We start from the raw sequence: 18271 nt of genomic DNA, 5'->3' as shown, positions 1-18271 counted from the left end.
ACAGTAACTAAACTACAAACAGTCCCATATCTGTTACCGCCAGCTGCTGAGGGCCATGATTGTCAGACTTGTCAAAGTCTGGACTTTGAACACACACACAACGCTGCTAACTCACAGAGGAATTCCAACAAGCCAGAGAGAGCGGCCCAAGTTTACATTCACAACACAGAGTAGGTGTTATTTTCCTTGATCCATTTTTATCCCTCCTTTTTCGCTGTGTTGGGTTCAGTGAGGCGTTGACATCGAGGAAAGTAGAACAATGTGGAAAGCAGCAGTGTTTGTGTTTCTGCTGCTGAATGTGGACATGGCGGTGAATGGTGCTGCAGATGAGCCGCGGCAGTCTGCCACAGAAAAGTCCAGACCAGAGGAGAAGACACAGACACAGGAGGCTGGAGTCACCAGTTCTGCAAATGACACCACTTCTTCTTTCTTGGGTAACTTGCTGGTGGTACCCATGGATGGGAGTCACTGGGTGGGTATTAAGGCCATTGTCCAAGAAATGGGTCGCCGTGGACACCGGGTCACCGTGGTGGTTCCAGAGGTCAACATGCGGATGGGTCCTGGGAAATACTACGACATTGTGACCTTTCCTGTTCCTTATGACAAGACTCAATTTGACTCTTTGATGTCCATGCACAAAGACATTATGCAAAAATCTTCACAGTCATTCATGGTGCGGATTCAGAAACGATTCTCACAGATTCTGAAAATTACAGAGTTCCTCCACACCACCGCAGAGAGTCTGCTCTTCAACGACAGTCTCATCTCACATCTGGCACAGCAGGTGAGTGCAAACACAGAAACTGAACACAACACCATGAAAATGCAAAACAACAGCCTTGTACTTTGTTCTGAATTGTGTGACATTTATTGGGTCTATATCGAGTACGACTACTCCAGATAGTTCTGTGGCTGTTGCTGTGTTTGATTGCCCTGTAGTGTAAAGTGTTTATGGCCCTGTGGATAAAACGCTGAAGCTGCTGAATTTGGGCAGTATATTCTGCTTAGTAGAAGAAATATTCACAACATGCACCAAAGTAAATGTATGATTACTCTGTTGAAAATGGAAATCTTGCAGCCAAAATCATGCTTGTGCAAATGCTTGATCTGCAGGAAATCACTCCTTTGAGTGACATTTTGCACCAGTGTGCACGTTTCACCACGTTTTCTACAGTTTGGTAATTAGTTTGAGCACCCGAATGATCCAAGGAGCTATGTTGTCGGGGGCTTAATGCCCCTGGTAGAGTCTCCCAGGGCAAACAGGTCCTAGGTGATGGGTCAGACCACTATGACAAGCATTCAAACAAGGACGTTTACATCACCCAGATTGGTGTCACTGGGGCCCCACCCTGCATGGGGTTGGGCATCTGGTGACTGGGTCTTTGCCCATGGGACCTGGTCATCTATAGGCCACCACCTGCAGGAAGGTTCAGAAGGGGCTGGTGCATTGTGGATTGGACAGCAGTTGTAGGGGGCCTCAACAACACAATTCCTGGATAACGACTCTGGCCATGGGGATATTGAATGTCACCTCACTGGGGAGGGAGTGCCTGAGCTAGTGCGGGAGGTTGAGCGGTACCGGCTAGAGATAGTCAAGCTCACCTCCACACACAATCTGGGCTCTGAAACCCAACTCCTTGAGAGAGCCTGGACTCTCGTCTACTCTGGCGTTTCCCACAGTGAGAGGCAGTGAGTTGGAGTGGGCTTTCTCATAGCTCCCCACCTCAGCCGCCAAGAGGGTCGCCTTCCTTCGCCTTTGGATGGGTTTAGGCAGGTTTAGGCACTGTCGGCTTATAGGCCAAACAGCAGTGTAGAGTACCCGACCTTCTTGGAGACCCTGGGAGGGATGCTGGAAGCTGCTTCGATTGGGGACTCCATTGTACTGGGGGACTTCAACGCCCATGTGGGCAGCAACAGCGTTACCTGGAGGGGTGTGACTGGGGGGAACAGACTCCCCAGTCTGAACCTGAGTGTACTTTTGTTGTTGGCAGGACGAAGGAAGGCCCGGGCAGGGTTTGAACCCTAGTGTCCCAGGTGTGGCAAGACGAGGGTTATTTATACTATGTTGTATACTAAATTTGTCGTCAACAACGCCACCTTGGGTTAGGGCCCAAGGACCCGTACTAAAGGTCAACTATCACCTATCAAAGGACACTCAGGTTTGTTAACTCAGGGAGGGTAGGAGACGGAGTTCAATGATCACATACAAAATTTTATTTAAAATGAATGACAAGGTTTGCAAAAATGAAATTAAATAAGCACAGGGGGTTTACTGGCTGAGGCTTACCGGCCGGAGGGGGGGTCGAAAGGGGGAAGGTGAAGTCCAAAAGAAAAGGAGAGCACCCCACTCACACAGCAAAAACGTGATGTGCACACAAAATAAATCTTGAACGGGGATCACACACACACACAAGGGGATCACCACCACCCAGGGAGACTACCGCCACCACCGTCAGCCTTCAGCTCTAGGGGGGGGGGAGAGGAAAACAAAATGAAGAGGGCTCTGTGTAAAACAAAAGCAACTCAATTAAAGCAGAAGTAAGCGATCCGGTCGTTTTGGCTAATGCTGCGTTCCAGGCAGGCTTTTGAAACCGTAAATTACAGCTTCAAGTCACGACTTAGTAGCGTTCCAGGCAACCCACGTGTTTTTCCGACCTGTTTTACCTGTGAAAGTCACTATAACGGCCACTCGTAACTTCCGACCCGTGAACTCGTACCAGATCGAACTGGTACGACTTCACAGGTCAGAAAAACACGAGTTACGGGTTGCCTTGAACGCACCATAACGTCTTGTCAGCCGATGGAGTTAGCAGCCCCTGTCCTCGTCCCTACATCACCACATTCAGGCGCATCCCTTGGCTGCACACACAGCCCTTCATGCCGTTCTCTCTCCTCATTGGATAAAACTTGTAGGATACGAGAAAGGTTTTCTCCTCGGCTCAGAGCAGAGCAGAGTGGCTGAGAGACCCGTGTTTCGGTCCAAACACGCTATGTAAGTGATTGCTGTCGGAAGATATAACTATTTAAGACTTATATTAACACACAAAATATCGCTTACTTCTGCTTTAACCAATATTAAGCTAACACAAATAAATCCCAAATGAAAACTAAATGAAATGAAATTATACCATTAATCACATGACAAATAACCAAACCTTGTTTACCTTCACACACACGCAGTCCAAGTGAGTGGCTGAAAGTCCTGGTAGAGCTCGTAGCAGCGCACACGAGCGGCAGCCAAACACACACACACACACACACACCAACCGGCACCACGCGCAGTAGCATTATGTCGCCTCGACAGCGGCGGAAATGCCGGCTCTATTAAGGAGTTACGGTTTGAGTTAAATTAAAACAACGCTCACAAATGTACACAAACAGCACGCTAAAGTGCGCCTACCTGTGCTCTGCTGCGAGCAGCGAACGCAACGACCTGTAGAGTGGGCGGGCCGAAGAGGCAGGAAGCGAGAGGTCAGGAAGAGGGACACGGCCTACTTTTATACTCTAGGCTTGAGCAACGATTGGCTACAAGCTAAAACGAGTGTCTACTGCAGCAGAACCCCGTGTTCAATACAACAGTGGCGCCTCATACCACTACACAGGTAAGAGTCATGTGTGCTGACCATTCGACCAATGATCGACTTTATGGTTGTGTCATCTGACCTTAGCCCATATGTCTTGGACACTCGGGGCTGAGCTGTCACCCGATCACCACCTGGTGGTGAGTTGGACCGCTGGTGGAGGAGAAAGCTGGACACACCTGACAGACCCAAACGTATTGTGGGGGTCTGTTGGGAATGTCTGACAGAACCCTCTGTCAGGGGGGTCTTCAACTCCCATCGCCAGGAAAGCTTCGACCAGATCCCAAGGGAGGTTGGAGACACTCAGTACGTTTACATGACACTTGAAAAAACCGAATTATTGCCTTAATCCGACTATAACTGGACAACTGAAGTGCATGTAAACACCTTAGTCCGACTGAAATCGGAGTTGAGAACTCCGATTAAGACACCCAGATAATGCGATTGGAATTCGATTTTCTCCGTCATGTATACACCTTAGTCGGAGTATAACTGGACAATGCATGTGCGCATGCTCCACAACAGTAGAGACGGCACCAAGTGGAGCAGAGAAGAAACCGGCAAAGTAAAGAAAAAAACCCAACATCAGCGCCGAGTCAATGCATTTCACACAGCGCCACCAGCAAGAGTGTTTTTTTTTTTAAAAAGAAAGAGAGAGAGAGAGAGAGAGAGAGGAAAAAGGAAAAAGGAAGCCCGTATCCTATTCTCCGCGCATCCAGCCCAGACTGACGCGTCTGGTCGGGAACTGCAGTTGAGAATTTATTATTAAGCTACTAAGTTGTTTATATTCAGTTTTTTTGGAGGTGACAGAAAAGTCAACAGGACAGGGGGCGTATTAACCCGCTGAAACAACGGGTGACGCCGCATGAGCGGGAGGACCCCGTCAGTTATTCGGTTTTCTCAGTTGCATGTATATTGAGACAAGGACAGAAGTCCGACTTGACGCCAAAATCGATTTTTGAGCATAGCTCGATTAAGCTCTGCATGTAAACGTACTGACTGAGTCCGAGTGGACTATGTAAATGATGGAGAAGGAGTCATTTTCGTGTCCTCAGCAAGCTTTTAATGTTTTTCTCGAACCGTATAACAGCAACACGGCTGTACTAACTTCCTGTCTCACACTCAGGTGCTTCTGGGTAACACCGTAAGTATCCAAGTATATGCGCAGGCGCATCTGGCTACCGTATATGACAGACCATGTTCTCAACTTGTTGACGCAGCCGTTCTGAGCTGTGGCTGTAATGTTTCTGGTGCCTGCCGTGGCAGCAACCCCTGAACCCTGTGATGGACACTGGAAGTATGGCATGCCGTCAAGCTGTTGTCATATCAAGCCTGGTTGGCTTGTGGGACTCTTGAAGCAGCTGAACAAGGGTACCAGCTGCAATAGGTGGTTGCAGAACCAAAAACTCTTTGGGGGAGGCCATAGAGGAGGACTACCAGTAAGCCACAAAGAAATTCTTGCAAACTGTCCGACGCCTTAGAAGGGGGAAGCAGTTCTCTGCAAACACTGTTTACAGTGGAGGTGGGGAGCTGTTGACTTAAACTGGGGATATTGTCAGATATTGGAAGGAATACTTGTGGAGGAATGCCACTGACACACCTTCTGTAGAGGAAGCATAGGTTGAGGACCCAGGGGTTGATTAATCCATAACCCAAGCTGAAATCACTGAGGTAGTTCAGAAGTCCCTCAGTGGCAAGGCACCGGGGGTGGATGAGATCCACCCTGAGTACCTCAAGTCTCTGCTTGTTGTGGGGCTGTCTTGGTTGACATGCAACATTGCGTACTGTATGGTGTCTGTACGACTGGAGTGGGAGCTTGGTTCACATTGCAGGCAGTAAGTCAGACCTGTTCCTCATCCATGTTAGACTCCTGCAGGGCTGCCCTTTGTGACGAAGAAGACTCCAGTGGTGTATCTCTAAGGGGTCACAGGATAAATCTTCTGAGTTGTTGCGTGCAATATTACTGCATAATTTACCATTACAGAACTCAGTCCTAATCAATACATTACTTAACTAAATGTACCGGTACTTGTTACTCTTAACTGATGACTTGTGATGAAAACCACTGACAAACTGAGACCCCTCTATTTTCCTATCACTCATTCTGTCTCTTTCACTGCAGGGCTTTGATGCCATGTTGACAGACCCCATGATTCCCACAGGTTCATTTATAGCTCGGAAATTAGGTGAGTTCTGAAACACCACAATTATCTTCATGCTTGTACATCTCCTCACCTCTCTCTGCTAAATCACCCCCAGGTATCCCCACTGTCAATTTGCTGAGAGGTATTCCATTTTCCTTGGACTTCAGATCTGCAGGCTGCCCCTCCCCTCCCTCTTATGTGCCTCGCTATTTCACTGGATACACAGATAAAATGAGCTTCAAGCAGAGAGTTGTCAACACTTTGGTGAGCACAATGAAGGATGGATATGTTATTGTATCATACAACGTGCCCATTATCAAGTACATCACAATTTCGAGTTTGTCAAACTAATCCCTCTTATTTTCTTATTTCACACTCAAGAAATCAAGTATTTCTGAAATATTGGCACTGACACACAGCTTGCCTAGCTACACATAGCGCTATAAAACTGACCTGAGCTTTAGTGCACATTCAGCCATGTAGTTCATAATGATCCAGTTAAATCTATACTAAATGTCATGAAGACCTCAGTTAAGCATGGTTAAAATTTAACACATAAAACTGAAATCAAGCATTAATATTTGGCATTTGTTAATTGTGCTGTGATACCTCTGACCTCTCCACAGGTAGCGTTACTAGAGCTACCAATCTCTATGCTGTTTTCCTGGCGCTTTGATCAAATGGCCTATCAGTTCCTGGGAGAGGAGGTGGGCGTAGCTGAGGTGCTGTCAGACTCTGCTATCTGGCTGCTGAGGTAACATGTACATGTTGTACTTGTTGATATTTGGGAGAAGAACACATAACAGACACTATTTCATTATATCCCTTAAACATAAAAAGTCTCTTTTCACATATTAAAATAAATCTTGTGATGCTGTGTTTCAATAGAACTGACTTGGTACTAGAATATCCACGCCCTCTGATGCCGAACATGGTTCAAGTTGGTGGCATCAACTGCAATGTGAGAAATCCTCTGCCTGAGGTAACAGCTCCGAGTGTTTCTGACCTGAAAACCCATCAACATTTTAGTTTTATTTCACCTCTCCATCACTTTAGTATTGCCCTCTACATCAGGTTTGTGTTTTTTTCAGGATTTGGAGTCCTGGGTGTCAGGAGAGAATGGGTTTGTGGTCTTCACTCTGGGCACGATGGTCTCAGATATGCTAGAGGAGACAGCGGCCATCTTCCTAGAGGCCTTCAGACATATTCCACAGAAGGTAAAGGAACATATACGGTATAAACATAAATATTAATACTGGTCATAAAACACAACGAAGAGTCCTCTAAATTAGGGGTTCTCAACTAGTCTCACTCTGGGACCCACATTTTCCCATGGTCATTAAGTCGCAACCCACTTATAGAATTCAAACCAAGATTTTTTTTTAAGCCTTTAAAAAACTCATTTTGCTCTTTATTGAGCAAAGTGCATTTCAGGGCACATGAATGAAACTGAGGAGGACCATGACAACTGCATGTACAAAAGTGAATAAAAAAATATCAAACTGCACAAAATGGAGACCAACAAAACGATATATTTGACTTCTAATGCATCTCTGCATTCAGAGCATATTCACAAAAGTGAATAAATATCAAATTGCACAAAATAAAGACCCACAAAACAAAACAAGATTCACTGCATTCAGGCCACATTAATAAGAAACTGATATCTTTGCATTCAGAGCAAATAATAAGAAACTGAGGAGGACCATTACAACTGCATGTGTTCACGTGACGCGTGCCTTTAAATATAAGTTATTTTTCAAAATAAAAGACATGTCCAACATCAGATGTGCATTAAATATTATTTACTTTTTTGACAAGCTGTCCGCGACCCATCCAGAACGGGTCCGCGACCCACTTTTGGGTCCCGACCCACCAGTTGAGAACCACTGCTCTAAATGACCTTCTTTTGAAAGGTGATATGGAGATACACTGGGCAGGCTCCTGACAATGTTCCAGGTAATGTGAAGATGATGGCGTGGGTGCCTCAGAACGACCTGCTAGGTCTGTGTGTCTACTTCATGTATCATGTCACAGTCAGTCACATTTAGCAGGAACTGACAACCTAACTAACTTTGTGCATGCTTGTTTGTTAGCGCATTCTGGAGCTCGGGCTTTCATCACTCATGCTGGCTCACACGGTCTCTATGAGGGACTGTGTCACGCTGTTCCCATGGTGATGGTGCCGCTGGGGGCGGAGCAGTACGACAATGCAGAGAGGTTGGTGAATAAAGGAGCAGGAGTGTCGTTGGACATTTTTTCCATCACAACAGAAAGTCTCCTTCAGGGACTGAATGAGGTCCTACATGACATCAGGTGAGGAGTCAGAGGGTCATTCCCAACGGGGTTGTCAGCTTTAGATCTTCTTTCATATGTCGGTGTTGTATTCATGAACTCACCAGTCGTTTGTGTTTCCAGGTATAAAGAGAACGTGCAGAAGCTGTCGACTCTCCATAGAGACCGGCCAGTTGAGCCGCTCGACCTGTCAGTGTACTGGACAGAATATGTGATGCGCCACAAAGGAGCAAAACATCTTAAATCTGCTGGTGTTGACCTCAACTGGATCCAATATTCGTGTCTGGATGTAATAGCGCTGCTGGCTACGGTGCTTCTGGTTGTTTTCATTCTGACAGTGAAATGCATGAAGCTATGTTTGTGGAAACTGAGCAACAAGAGAAAACAGGACTAGCCTAGCACGGTGCTACATCTGCACCTTCATCTCAGTATGACTGAGATGAAAACAACAATGAACAAGTCAAAAACACTGGTGATGATTTAAATGGAGGGTGTAAAAAGAATAAGTGATACCATTTAGAGATCAAAACAACATTTAATAAACTGAAAATACACAATATTATCATACTCCATTATGGTCTTGAGGGACAATGATTATTAGTGGCCGCCCTTCTTTGGTGGGAACATGACGTACTCCACAGCCAGGGCAACAGTAAAGGCAGCAAAGCCCCACTTGAATCCTTTCAGCAGAACATCTGACAGAGTCACAGCGCGAGCGAAGCCGCCTGAGTATCTCCATGCCTCATTACTGCAGAGTGACAAAGGAGAAAGTGTCAGGAGTCAAATACTTATATAAAATGAAGTCAGAAAACTCTCATGATGATTAAATGACTGACCGTGCCCATGGGTCCTTGAGGCCCCTGGCTGCCAACCTCTGCTGTGTGAACTCCATTGGTGTTCCCTGAGTCTTCCACTGCCGCCAGTCTGGCATGGACAGCTTGCTGTCGCCGTGGTCACCTCCCATACTGAAAATATTTACACACAAACATGTTTCATGTTGCCAGCATGTTGTAATGTTTATTAGCATTTAGTTCATTTTGTGCCCCTCGTGTTTATTTTTCTAATTTGTGACATGCAGATGTGATTAGAGTCAGGATAACTGAAAATGTTTGTCAGACTTCAAACAAAGAGAAAATACAGGAGACAGTGGAAAAAAAACATGTGCAGCATTTGGAGTTACCTGTAGCCTATTCATGTCAACTATATTGGTCTGTAATGAGTGTATTCAAACACTCACAGTGTATAAACCTGGTGCTAATAACAGCAATATAAAAGATTATTGGAGTCAGGTGTTTTCAACTCTGTCTAATGAAAAGGGCACTGCATATAGTAACACAAATGATTATTAATCAAATGTATTTAATTGGGTTTTTACTGCCTCTGTGCCTTGACAGTTTGACACCATCAATGGGAAAATGACTTCCTACATTTATCAAAGAGTCAATCCTGATTACCGCCACCTGCTGACACTCAGAAGAAACTGAGGGATGCAGCAAGACAAGGCCAAATCTAGTAAATCAAGCAGAAAATTGTGCACTACTGATCCACAGCTACTTGCCACTATTTGTGTGTTATTATCTGTTAATCTACTTTTGTGACTTTGTGACATGGATATCAGATCACATTTTATGACTGGCTAATTCAGAAGACCGAATGATTACAAGAGGTTCACATTTGTTTTATTTTTACATTTCAGCCAAAAATGTTTTTTCTATGTGAATAATATTTCAACTGTTTCGCCATCTGTATCATTTTCTTAAACTTAATAAAGATTACACCACCAAAAGACGGACGTATCTTTGGTTTCATTCTTAATATAAAAACAAAGATTTGGTGAACAAAGTTTTGTGTGTCACCTTAACCTCAGTTTCAGCTGGACCAAACCCAATTGATAAATAAATAAATGCCAATCACCTTAACATTGTTTCACAACAATCTGTCTGTGAATTCAAGCGTCTGCATTGAAGCTGAAATAACCACTTTTATAAACAAAGTCTCAACAATTTTGTGTATTTCTTATTCTAATAAATGCCACGTCAGGAATTTGTAATGATTGATCTGTTTTAGTATTGTTGAACCAGTGACTGTTATTAAATCTGTGGTACTGCGCTGATGTATCTTGTTTTTGTACGTTAAAACAGCTATTTTCCTAATAAATGTACAATGAAACAACATGACATTCACCCTGATGAAGTTCAGTGCTGTTTCACCGGTACGTTATTGACACACACATATAACCTTATCATTCACTGGCTGTCTAAAACCGATCACTGTCATTCATTATTTAGCTAAACTGTCGAACTTAAAACATGGGATATGATTATCGCAGTGATATTTGTGCAAACACACTCGTGTGTTGCGAGACAGGCAGCGTTTCCTCAGTTAGCATTACGCTAACTCGGTTCTCTCACAATTAACGTTTACAGCTTACAGCTTCATATGTGTGAAGTTAGTGTTTCAACCCAGTGGCACAAAGCGACCAAATATGTCATGAATAAGAATGTTTATAAGAAGAAACACATCGTACCTGTCGGTTTGTTGTGACCTCTGTTGCTGCTGCACTGAGCTTTGCGACAGATAGAAACGTGTTATGGCAAAACTACGGCAGCGCATTCGGGCCAAAATTCTCAGAGTTCGTTCAGACAGTTTTCTCCTGTGCACATTACAAAATGGATCAACATTTGCGCTTTTTGTACATTGTAAGACAGTATCTGCTAAAACATTACTAAATTACACACTATATTAATCATGTACTATTATTTCTAATCCATACCTGAGCATATCAGGACAGCTAAAAATGATAACAAAACTCAGTTTTAATAAAACTATATTTTCACCATCAACCCTGTCCACTGTTTGAAAATAACTGTGCATTCTCATGCTTATTATATATTTTAATGACAAAAATATTTTATTTATTTTATTATCCAAAGTTTGACTCCACTATAATAACAAAGAGCTTAATTGCTGTGATCCCCTTAGCATTAAAGAAAAATGAAGTGATACAAATATGTTTCTTAACATGTCACACCAAGATTTAAAAGTATAATTTGTTACATATCATAAAAGACACAATGTCACTCAGTGTCAAATGATCTGTTGTAGTTGCTGAATCCCCATTATGAATCATCCAGGCACCAAATCTTGAATTTTAGAGAGAGATTTAACAAAAACAAAAAAAACTCTTCACACATGTCAACAGTTAATGTCATACATTAATGTCCAGGAAATTAATCATACAGATGTCACTGTTAATTACATACAATCACTTGTCGTACATGATTGGAAAAATAAATCCAACCGTCTAATAACCAGGGCACCATGGTGATCTGTCAATATGACCTGTGTGGTTTGTACAGCTCAACATCCATGATACTTATTGGCCTGTGTTTATGTATTAGGCTCAGACTTTGTCACAGACTGCATCAGAGTTTGCTCTGTGGTTTGAGTAGATCCTTGAGAGCATCCAGGTTCTCCCCCTCTGGAGCCTCAGGCCATGAACTGTGGTCTGGAGACAAACACACACACACACACAGGAAGTTAGAACATCAAACACCACAAAAACCAAAGTGTGAATATGTGCATATATCAGGGAAGTCAACATACTGGGTATCTCCCAAATGGAGTGGTACAGACTCTGCCCTGCGTCTACCCTCAGTGTGGCTCCAGAGATGTAGGAGGCGGCCGGAGAGAGCAGGAAACACACAACTGATGAGATCTGAGCGCAGAAATAATAAAATAGAGAGAGTCACTCATGCCTGTCAGACCTTATTCTGTCTCACACCAGTTATTAGCAGTGTGTTGTCATTAATGAAGAAATAAATCAACTGGCCTTTAAATCAGTTTTCCCAAATCAAATAAATAATTGAACCAAATTTGAAGAAATCACAGAGATCCAGAGTTCACGAGAATGAGACAGAGACCACTTGAAAACACACTGCCTCCATCATGGAGGTATAATAAAGCTTCAGTTCACATTGTGAGTGTTACTAAATTGCATGCAAAATTTTCACGCACCTCTTCAGGTACTCCCAGTCTCTTTGCAGGGCTGAATGGAACAGACATCTTGAAGAGCTTTGGTCCAAACTCCTTGTAGTTCTCCATGGCTGTTTTGGAAAAGATCGTACCCTACAACCAGACAAAGTCATCGTCTTTAAATTACCTAACGACACACAAAAACTGATTATGCACTAAATTATGACTTGTACGTACCGGTGCTACAGCGTTGACTCTGACTCCAGAGTGTGCCCACTCGATGGCCAGACTCTTTGTTAAGTTATCCACCGCTGCCCTCGCTGCTCCTGTGTGACTGTCAGAGAGAGCAGACAGAGCTTCAGCCTCAGGGAAAACAGCGAGTTTGGAAATTTGTGTGTGAATTTGGGAGGAGGTGATTGATTGCTTACGCCATGCCTGGGAAGCCCTTCCACATGTCAGCGATGATGTTGACGATCACGCCTCCATGCTGTTTCATCCATGCAGCGTGGACTGTGTGGGAGAGGACCAGAGGACTCAGTCACACAGAGGACTTCTAACATCATGAGCCGTGTTTCCACTGCAGGAGTTCCTGGTAAAGGGAGGGGGTGGGAACTTCTACAGGAACCGTCCTCTCACTCGGCCCTCTCAGTGGCCGTGTCTCCACTGCAGAGTAGGACCCCGCGGCGACGTCATGAGTTTCGATCGCCGCTTAATCGCTGTGCGTCACCCAGGCAGGTCACAAGCACATGCACAAAAATCATAACAACAATGAAGAAGGATGGAAGGAGCTGAGGCGGTAGCAGCGTTTCTGGTTTGTGTGTTTGTGCACATGGCGGTTAATTGTAATCCTGCTTGATTTTTTTTTTTTTTTTTAACTTTTCACGGCATTGTTTTGCGGCGTGATGGATCCCCAGTGTGTCGAGGTGAGCTGATATTTTCATTTTGCCGCGATGACTCAAACCCTCTGAATCTCCTCGGTGCCGTAGACTGCATCAATGCCTGCACCTCATCGTCAGTCCATTTGTCGTACATCTTCCTGCTGTTTTCTTGTTGTTTACAGCGGTGTCTGCTAAGCTAATGCTCCGCTTCTGCTCCCCCTTTTAAAAATGCCGGTTGTTTTGGTGCTTTCTGATGTCGTAAGAGCCTGCTCTAGCTTTAGCCAATCAGTGCCGGGTTAACCTCGAGCCCCACCCAGGAGCTTTTCAGGGCCGAAGGGAGTACCTACCCTGGAGTAGGTACTCTGTTGGCCCCCGTAAAGGTTCCTGTAAATGGCCCTGTGGGGGAGGTTCCTGCAGTGGAGACACGCACCAACGGGGCTGGCCCCGTAAAATTACCCCGAAGTTCCTGCAGTGGAAACGCGCCTATTCACCAGTGTTGTCTGTCTGCACACAGGGGCGTTTCTAGACACTCTGGTGGCCCCAGGCAAGAGGTAACTTGGAGGGCCCCCACCCCCAACCGGGACAACAAACGTTAACTGTTAATGAATCCAAAAATCCCAAACCAGTGATGATTCAATTCTGCATACTATGCCAACCCAGTCTCATATAAAACTTACCGTGGCTATGTTGGTCCCAAGTGCAAAAACATAGAGGGTTTACAATAACGGCTCTTAAATTGTATGACTGTTACATTTTTCCTGACTATTTTTTTTCTTTTTTTTTGCGTCCAAGTCACGTGACTTTCAAGGTTTCGGACGTGAGAACAAAAAACATAGCAAATATTTCTACCATTTTTAGTGGAAAAAAAATCTATATTTTGAGGTCGTTTCTACATAAAATGTTCTTTTGATTACATTTCTAGCGAGAAATATATATTTTATTTTCAAAATATTCGCTCAGTGAATGTACATATTCACTCGCTTGCTTGTTGATGCTATGTCGCTAGGGTGGTTACATTTTTATATATGATACTGAGTTGACTAGGCACAACATCCGATGTACACAGCCAGTGGCAACATCAGGTTGTCACCGATATGGACCAATGTCAGCCGTCCCTGGGGGCCCCCTTCCAGCATAGGGCCCTATAGGCAATTGCCTGGGCTGCCTGCCCTGTTGCAACGCCTCTGTCTGCAGCTCACCCTCCTTGCAGCAGTGAAAGGTCCCGGTCAGGTTGGTGTCTATCACGGCCTTCCAGCCTTTGGAGGACATGTGCTCTGCTGGGCTGCTGAACTGACCTCCTCCGTTGTTTACCAGGAAGTCTATCCGGCCGTACTGCTTCAGCACTGTGGACACTAGATTCTTCACCTGCAGCACAGGGAGATGACACAATATAATCATATGGTTATGCATTAGCTCTGTCAATATGAAGCTGTTTCAGAGGCTGTATGTGTGTGTGTGTAAGCCAACCTCATCCTCATCGCGGATGTTGCACGGCAGAGGAGTGACACGTGCAGGGCTGGAGGGAGGGATTTTTTGTCTCATCTCCTGAGCTGCTGCCTCCAGCCTCTCTGGCTTTCTACTGGCGATCACCACACTGCAGCCTGAAGAGACGCCACTCACTCAGTTCACCATCACATGCAACAACTTCTCATTAATGAGTTATTATACAGTTATATGGTGATTACTAGGAATAAACTCTCCGCTAAGCTCTCCATATTTAAGCAGATCTGTAATGTGTGAAATTTGAGTATTGAAGAGTATGCAGAAATAATAGTATTGCAATTGTCAGATATTGCTATTTTCATTTTCTCTAAATATATATAAAATATATATACACTATATATATATATATATATATATCTAACCCTTTAATAAACCAAATAAAAAGATGGTGAATTATGTGATCTGGAGAATATGCTATGAAATGCTGTATGCATAAATGTATATTTTAACTTTTACAAAAAAAAAAAAAAAAAAAAAATCAGCTCCTGATTTGGAGATTGCATTTGGCTGACCGCGGTCAAATGAGCCGTCGTTCGTCTTCGCGGAGTCAAGCCAGCCGCACAAACATTTTAACTGCGCCCGTATCATAGAACTTACGGCGAATGCTCCGAGTCCACTGACAAAGCTAGCGTTAGTTTAGAACCAAGCGAGATGACTTCCGGTTTTCAAAATAAGACGAGGATAATACGAAGGCAATCGAGGTGTGTGTGTGTGTGTGTGTGTGTGTGTGTGTGTGTGTGTGTGTGTGTGTGTGTGTGTGTGTGTGTGTGTTTTGGAGAAATTAAGCCTCAAATTTGCATTTTTTTTGCTTTTTTTTAAAGGAAAAAATGCCTTATACTCTATATTTACTGCACAATAACATCACTTTGGTCCATAAGTTCAGGCCATGGTTGGTACCAACCATTGACAGAACTTATGGACCAAAGTGATGTTACTGTACAGTAAAAATGGCGTACAAGGCCTTTTTTCCTGTTTAAAAAAAGCTAAAGATGCAAATTTGAGGCTTAATTTCTCCAAAATGATACAGTAAAAATGTTTGATATTGAGTGAGGGAGTAGCCAGGGTGGTCCTGAAGTCAACTGTACCAACCATTGCCTGAACTTATGGACCAAAGTGATGTTATTGTGCAGTAAATATAGAGTATAAGGCATTTTTTCCTTTAAAAAAAAAAGCAAAAAATGCAACTTTGAGGCTTAATTTTTCCAAAATGATACAGTAAAAATATTTGATATTGAGTGAGGGAGTAGCCAGGGTGGTCCTGAAGTCAACTGTACCAACCATTGCCTGAACTTATGGACCAAAGTGATGTTATTGTGCAGTAAATATAGAGTATAAGGCATTTTTTCCTTTTAAAAAAAGCAACAATTGCAACTTTGAGGCTTAATTTTTCCAAAATGATACAGTAAAATGTTTGACATTGACTGAGGGAGTAGCCAGGGTGGTCCTGAACTCAAGTGCACCAACCATTGACAGAACTTATGGACCAAAGTGTTGTTATTGTACAGTAAATAATAAATATGGAGTATCAGACCTTTTTGTCATGTTTTAAAAAAAGCAAAAAATGCAACTTTGAGGCTTAATTTTTCCTAAATTATACAGTAAAAATGTATTGAGTGAGGGAGTAGCCAGGGTGGACCTGAAGTCAACTGTACCAACCATTGCCTGAACTTATGGACCAAAGTGATGTTATAGTAGGCCTACAGTAAATAAAGAGTATAAGGCCTTTTTTCCTTCAAAAAAAAAATAAAAAAAAAATGCAACTTTGAGGCTTAATTTCTCCAAAATACAGTAAAAATGTTTGATAATGACTGAGGGAGTAGTCAGGGTGGTCCTGAAGTCAACTGTACTAACCTTTGTCTGAACTTATGGACCAAAGTGTTGTTATTGTACAGTAAATATGGAGTATTAGACCTTTTTGTCACGTTTAAAAAAAGCAAAAAATGCAACTTTGAGGCTTAATTTCTCCAAAATGATACAGTAAAAAGTGATGTTACTGTACAGTAAATAAAGAGTATAAGGCCTTTTTTCCTTTAAAAAGAAAGATAAAAAAATCAACTTTGAGGCTTAATTTCTCCAAAATGATACAGTAATGTTTGATAATGACTGAGGAAGTGGCCAGGATGGTCCTGAAGTCAACTGTACCAAGTATTGACAGAACTTATGGACCAAAGTGATGTTACTGTACAGTAAAAATGGCGTATAAGGCCTTTTTTCCTGTTTAAAAGACGCTAAAGATGCAACTTTGACGCTTAATTTCTCCAAAATGATACAGTAAAAATGTTTGATAATGACTGAGGAAGTGGCCAGGATGGTCCTGAAGTCAACTGTACCAAGTATTGACCGAACTTATGGACCATATTGATGTAACTGTACAGTAAAAATGGCGTATATGGCCTTTTTCCTGTTTAAATAGGCCCTTTTAGGTGTAACCTAGCACACACACACACACACACACCTCGATTACCTTCGTATTATCCTCGTCTTATTTTGAAAACCGGAAGTCATCTCGCTTGGTTCTAAACTAGCGCTAGCTTTGTCAGTGGACTCGGAGCATTCGCCGTAAGTTCTATGATACGGGCGCAGTTAAAATGTTTGTGCGGCTGGCTTGACTCCGCGAAGACGAACGACGGCTCATTTGACCGTGGCTTTCTACAATTTTTCAACTGTTACACTTTATATAGTTCATGTTGACAGTTGTGCGCCTCCACATGAATAACAGTGTCCAATGTAGCTCTTCACTGGTCGGACTCTACACTCCATGTGTGGCAAAGTTCATCAGACTGCAGTGGTCCCTCGGTCAGCTCTGTGGATCACAACACCCTGTCTCTGGTCTGACACAGTAGCACCACTCACCCAGCTCCAGCAGCTCTGCAGAGATGGCTTTACCGATACCGGAGCCTCCTCCCGTCACAACTGCAACTTTGTGGTTGAACAGTCCCGGTCTGAAAACACTGGAAGCCGCCATACTTGTTTCTTTGATGCTGTTGAGTGGAGTTGGGAGTTACGACACTACTACGCCCTCTGCTGGGAGGTTTACGGCAGGTGACGTCGGTGGCGTCGCACTGCTGCCACCTTCAGGGTCGTCTATGCAACTGCTTCCTACAAGCGTCCATTCAATCTCTATGAGCTGAACAGCGCTTGTCAATAAACATTGTACATTGTTGGGGGGGAAAAAAGCAAATTATGACTTTTCCCCACAACTACCGTTACATAAGACTTGGATAATTCATGTCACAGAGAAATGCACAACGCTCGTTGCGACACTTTCAAAACCATGCCCCTGCTGCTGTCCTGACCATTAGGTTTCGTGAATTTACCTTGTACAACACAACTGCACTTTGTCTCCAAAGTCCTTTCCTTTATATCTCAACCTAATTTTGTATTTTTTGTGTGCACTTATTTGTATGTCTGTTAATTATGATGCATGTAGATTTCTTCTAGTAACAAAGACAATCCTTCAGTCGTTTCATATTGATAAAATGAGCCATCAGTGACAGAGCTCCAATTTTGCGCTGGTCTCCAAATGTTATTTATCTATCTGAGCAATCAAAACAAACTAAAAATGTATATACTGACCCTGTTACACCAGTCATACAGCTTTTTCATGAGACTGACCATTACTGGTGAAAACAGTATCATTACCAACACCTCAGATGTTTCATGTCACAAAATCACAGACATAAAATACCAAAGCACATGGACTGCAGTCATCACTAAGGTTGTTACATCTGTGACTAATAGGTGAACAACTGCTGTGAAAAAGGTCTATATTCCACATTTAAAATTCAATAGTGTTCAGATGACTCACAATTTCAATGGACAGGTATACTGTATGTTGCCCTGTTGATTGTTTCAATATTCACCTTCTGCTCCTGTCAACAGTATTTTTTTCAAG

The 18271-nt window shown here is 43.3% G+C and overlaps 3 protein-coding genes across 3 annotated transcripts; 1 reads left to right on the top strand and 2 right to left on the bottom strand.

Annotated features, from left to right (window-relative positions):
• The first annotated feature begins 11 nt into the window (after nucleotides 1-11).
• LOC311001239 (UDP-glucuronosyltransferase 1A1-like) lies at nucleotides 12-8423 on the top strand. Its single transcript, XM_083992271.1, has 9 exons — nucleotides 12-784; nucleotides 5704-5767; nucleotides 5841-5989; nucleotides 6352-6479; nucleotides 6614-6707; nucleotides 6817-6942; nucleotides 7642-7729; nucleotides 7822-8041; nucleotides 8144-8423. Exons 1-9 carry the CDS (start codon nucleotides 260-262, stop codon nucleotides 8412-8414), a joined length of 1665 nt encoding a protein of 554 aa, XP_083848397.1. The 5' UTR covers nucleotides 12-259; the 3' UTR covers nucleotides 8415-8423.
• A 112-nt stretch (nucleotides 8424-8535) lies between these two features.
• Nucleotides 8536-10618, bottom strand: ndufb3 (NADH:ubiquinone oxidoreductase subunit B3). The gene is made up of 3 exons (XM_083992274.1): nucleotides 10548-10618; nucleotides 8857-8985; nucleotides 8536-8768 (listed from the first exon to the last, which is right to left on the bottom strand). Exons 2-3 carry the CDS (start codon nucleotides 8982-8984, stop codon nucleotides 8618-8620), a joined length of 279 nt encoding a protein of 92 aa, XP_083848400.1. The 5' UTR covers nucleotide 8985; nucleotides 10548-10618; the 3' UTR covers nucleotides 8536-8617.
• Nucleotides 10619-11179: 561 nt separating this feature from the next.
• Nucleotides 11180-17346, bottom strand: pecr (peroxisomal trans-2-enoyl-CoA reductase). The gene is made up of 8 exons (XM_083990789.1): nucleotides 17230-17346; nucleotides 14341-14474; nucleotides 14073-14238; nucleotides 12424-12505; nucleotides 12233-12329; nucleotides 12038-12148; nucleotides 11627-11738; nucleotides 11180-11528 (listed from the first exon to the last, which is right to left on the bottom strand). Exons 1-8 carry the CDS (start codon nucleotides 17339-17341, stop codon nucleotides 11446-11448), a joined length of 897 nt encoding a protein of 298 aa, XP_083846915.1. The 5' UTR covers nucleotides 17342-17346; the 3' UTR covers nucleotides 11180-11445.
• Nucleotides 17347-18271: the final 925 nt, after the last annotated feature.

This window comes from Trachurus trachurus (genome assembly GCF_905171665.1).
Source record: "Trachurus trachurus genome assembly, chromosome: 17".
In the NCBI taxonomy this organism is placed as follows: Eukaryota; Metazoa; Chordata; class Actinopteri; order Carangiformes; family Carangidae; genus Trachurus; species Trachurus trachurus.
This window is presented reverse-complemented; position numbering and strand designations above follow the sequence as displayed.